Below are 3,581 nucleotides of genomic sequence, written 5' to 3'. Positions count from 1 at the left end.
ATGAAGATCTTCATCTTCTTTGCTTTCCTGGGAGCTGCTGGTGAGTCTTTAAAGGAACGTTTCACAAGGATTCTATCATACATGCAAGTTTGTGATTTGTGGGTGGGAAAACAGTAAAGGCCATTTTGAGTACATACTCCATGTGCAAGGACCTTCAAGTGACCCATCAACACTATTTCCTACACTTATGTGTTCTGTGGCTTAGTCAGGAAAAGAAAGGACACGTGACACCAGTGTGTGCCTTCCCTCTCTATAGGGCAGTGTAAATAACTGGAATAACTGTCTGCTCCAAGAAGATGGTGAGAAAATTAAATCCAGAGTCCATGGAAGATCAAGGTCTGCTGATTTACACAGAGTTATTATAACTACAAGAGATATGCTATTACCCACAGATTAAAAAACCTTAGACCCTGTCTCTCAAAATTGTTACTAATGAAATCAGTCTTTTATTATACTGTCATTCAATAATGAAGAACAAAAATTTCTTTTTTTTTATCAAAATCTCTAAATTTAAAACTAAATTCTTACAATTTAAATGGCTTTTGGTTTAGTAAATTTTCTTATATTTGGAAACATCACCATTAATTTTAATTATTGGAATGTATCCCAGAGAGATTGATTATGGTCTCTATAAGAAAACTTAGGGGAAGATATCATCTATATAAAGCATATAAAAATTATGGAATTCAGTATGAATAATAAAATATTATTTTCCCAAAACTAGGAAAGCAGTCTTCATTAAAAATGCTAAATGTATTGATATATGTCCAGTAGATAATTAGAATCAAAGTGAAGTTCTGGGAAGCAAATCAAAGGATGGTGATTAAATGGTGTATACAAATTGTATACAAAAATTAACTCATTCAATCTCTGTATGTATTAAGTATAAAGAAGACTAAAAAATAGATTAAAGTACATTATCTGGCCTGGAAAATTGATCCTTATATAAAGGTGCTTGCCCCTAAGTCTTAGGACCCAGGAAAGATGCTGGGAGACATGCAATGAACAGATGGAGTGGTCACTTGAAGTTGTTTTTGTCCTCTGCAAAGGCACTATGCTGCACACACACATCACACACACACACACACACACACACAGCACACACCACACGGGGGGGGGGGGAGAAAGGGAGGGAGAGAGAGATACACATATAGATTACACATATTGCAAATGTGTGAAGATATTCTTTTCATGTTTAGATTCTATAAGCAGTGATATCAAAAGAGTATTGCTAAAGTTAGGAAATGATACCTTTAAAATACTACAAGTATATGTTACTCAACAGGAAGATACATGTCATTCTGTACAAACATCATGTAGAAGACTAAAGTTTGAGGCAAGTCTTGTGCTAATGATCAAACTCCTTCCTCAGTTGCTTTCCCTGCTGGTGGTGATGATGATGACAAGATCATTGGAGGCTATGCTGTCCAAAACATTCCATTCCTTACCAAGTGTCCTTGAATGACGGCTATGGCCATCAGTGTGGTGGCTCCCTCATCAGTGACCAATGGGTACTGTCTGCAGCTCACTGCTATAAGGGAAGGTAAGGGAACAATACTCAAATTCCTGTAATCTAAGGCCCATCAGTCCTCTCTTACCAGCTCCAAGGGGATGGCCTTTATAAATCTGTACTTACAGGACACACCCTAGGGAATCCTCTATGCTGTACATTGGTGGTAGGGCATAATACTACCTTACTGCATAGTCTTGTTGGACTAAATGGTTTAAGAAGATGGTGTTTGTGTTCTTCTACTCTGAACTTTTGAACTTGGAAGAGAAACAGCTCAACAGGGATACTCAGAAATCCTTAACCTTTTCATGCAGGAGCCTTCAGGTTCGCCTCGGAGAACACAATATTCATGTGCTTGAGGGTGGTGAGCAATTCATTGATCCAGAAAAGATAATCCGCCATCCAAAGTACAACAAGACCACTGTCGACAATGACATCCTGCTGATTAAACTGAAGTCACCTGCCACCCTCAACTCTCAAGTGTCCACAATCTCTCTGCCTACATCCTGCCCATCTACAGGTGCTCAGTGCCTTGTGTCTGGCTGGGGAAACACTGTGAACCTTGGAGGTAAGTGTCAATGACTCTAAGTTCCATGTGCACAATGTGAAAGATGAAAGGTATACTGGTGGCCACTTGCGCAAATACTCACTGGGAGCCATACTCCCAAAAGTTTTCAACATGGGTGACGTTGAAATATACTCTCTGAAGTCCAGAAGATTGCTTTTCTGAGACAATGTGGAAATCACAATAAGAATGAGCTATTAGCAAGATGCTGAGGTATGTAGTGGGTGTAATCAGTGATGCGAAGGAAGTGAAAGTTCAAGTGAGAAGTAGAAGAGATGCCCAAGTATTTGTTTTTCCCTGAGGTATCTACCTCTTAGAGGAAACCGTGTCTCAGTATTTGAAATCTAAGCCATTGATGATATCGTCATGAAAAGAACAGCATGTTAGTTAAAATTTATAAAATCAAACACCTTCTAAACAAAACAAAAGTACTTTTAAATGACAAATGTTTGGCAAGAGATACCCTTTTCATGTGGGCTAAACTATGAAATACAGTCCATGGTTTCAAGAGTTGAATTGGATCCTCAGTTCATGGTCCAATTAGCTTCCATTTTTGCTCACAACAGGCAAATACCCAGAAATCCTTCAGTGTCTGGAAGCCCCTGTTCTTTCTGCCAGTTCGTGCAGAAATTCCTACCCAGGCAAGATCACCAACAAATGTTCTGCCTCGGCTTCCTGAGGGTGGAAAGGACTCCTGTGATGTGAGTGTTCTTTGAGTTCTTCCCCAAAACTTGCAGTCTATTCTCTTCTGTATATTTTTCCTGGCTGAGAGGCCTGTACATTTGTCTGGAAGATTTCATGTTGGAATACAAAGCCTATGATGAAAAACAAGAGATCAAACAGGTTTTCTTATTGTGATATTGATGATTAAGCTCAATGGTAAAATATGTACAGAAGATGGTGTGGTGTAAATATCACATAAAAACAAATTTCTGAAAGCTGTTTTATGGGATGTGACCACTCTGGCAGGACAGCAAGGATTACAGAAAGTAGTACCTGAAGCTCTCAGGTTCTCCTGACCTTGTGTGTCAATTAGGAAGCACACAGTTATGGAGAAATGGTGAACAAGGAAAGGAAATGGACAAGTCGATAGACATGGAGTCTGCATTGCTCTCAGGGTATTAATATTGCCAACTAGAGCCATGATAAGGGGAAAGCCTCTTGAAGTCCATTTGTTCACATCAGCATAACATGTGATAATGGTCTTTTCTCTCTGACCAGGGTGACTCTGGTGGCCCTGTCATCTGCGATGGAGAGATCCAGGGCATTGTCTCCTGGGGTACAGGCTGTGCCCTGAGAGGCAAACCTGGTGTCTATACCAAGGTCTGCAACTACCTGAGCTGGATTCGGGAGACCATGGCTGCCAACTGAGCTTCTTCCCTTATGTGAATCACCAGTTCCTTGTCCATTTCTCTTTCCTCCCCTCCTGAAATGAGGTCAAAATAAATACATTTTCTCCTGCTCTGTACCTGTGAGTGTTTTATTCTTGCATCCTATATTGGTGAA

General features: G+C 39.9%; 1 protein-coding gene across 1 annotated transcript; it reads left to right on the top strand.

Annotated features, from left to right (window-relative positions):
• Positions 1 to 3,446, top strand: LOC114684457 (trypsin-4-like). Its single transcript, XM_037204296.1, is given in 6 exon segments — positions 1 to 40; positions 1,408 to 1,543; positions 1,825 to 2,078; positions 2,642 to 2,732; positions 2,734 to 2,776; positions 3,297 to 3,446. Coding segments are annotated over 6 exon segments (714 nt in total).
• The last annotated feature ends 135 nt before the right edge of the window (positions 3,447 to 3,581 follow it).

Source organism: Peromyscus leucopus, chromosome 3 (assembly GCF_004664715.2).
Source record: "Peromyscus leucopus breed LL Stock chromosome 3, UCI_PerLeu_2.1, whole genome shotgun sequence".
NCBI lineage: Eukaryota > Metazoa > Chordata > Mammalia > Rodentia > Cricetidae > Peromyscus > Peromyscus leucopus.
This window is presented reverse-complemented; position numbering and strand designations above follow the sequence as displayed.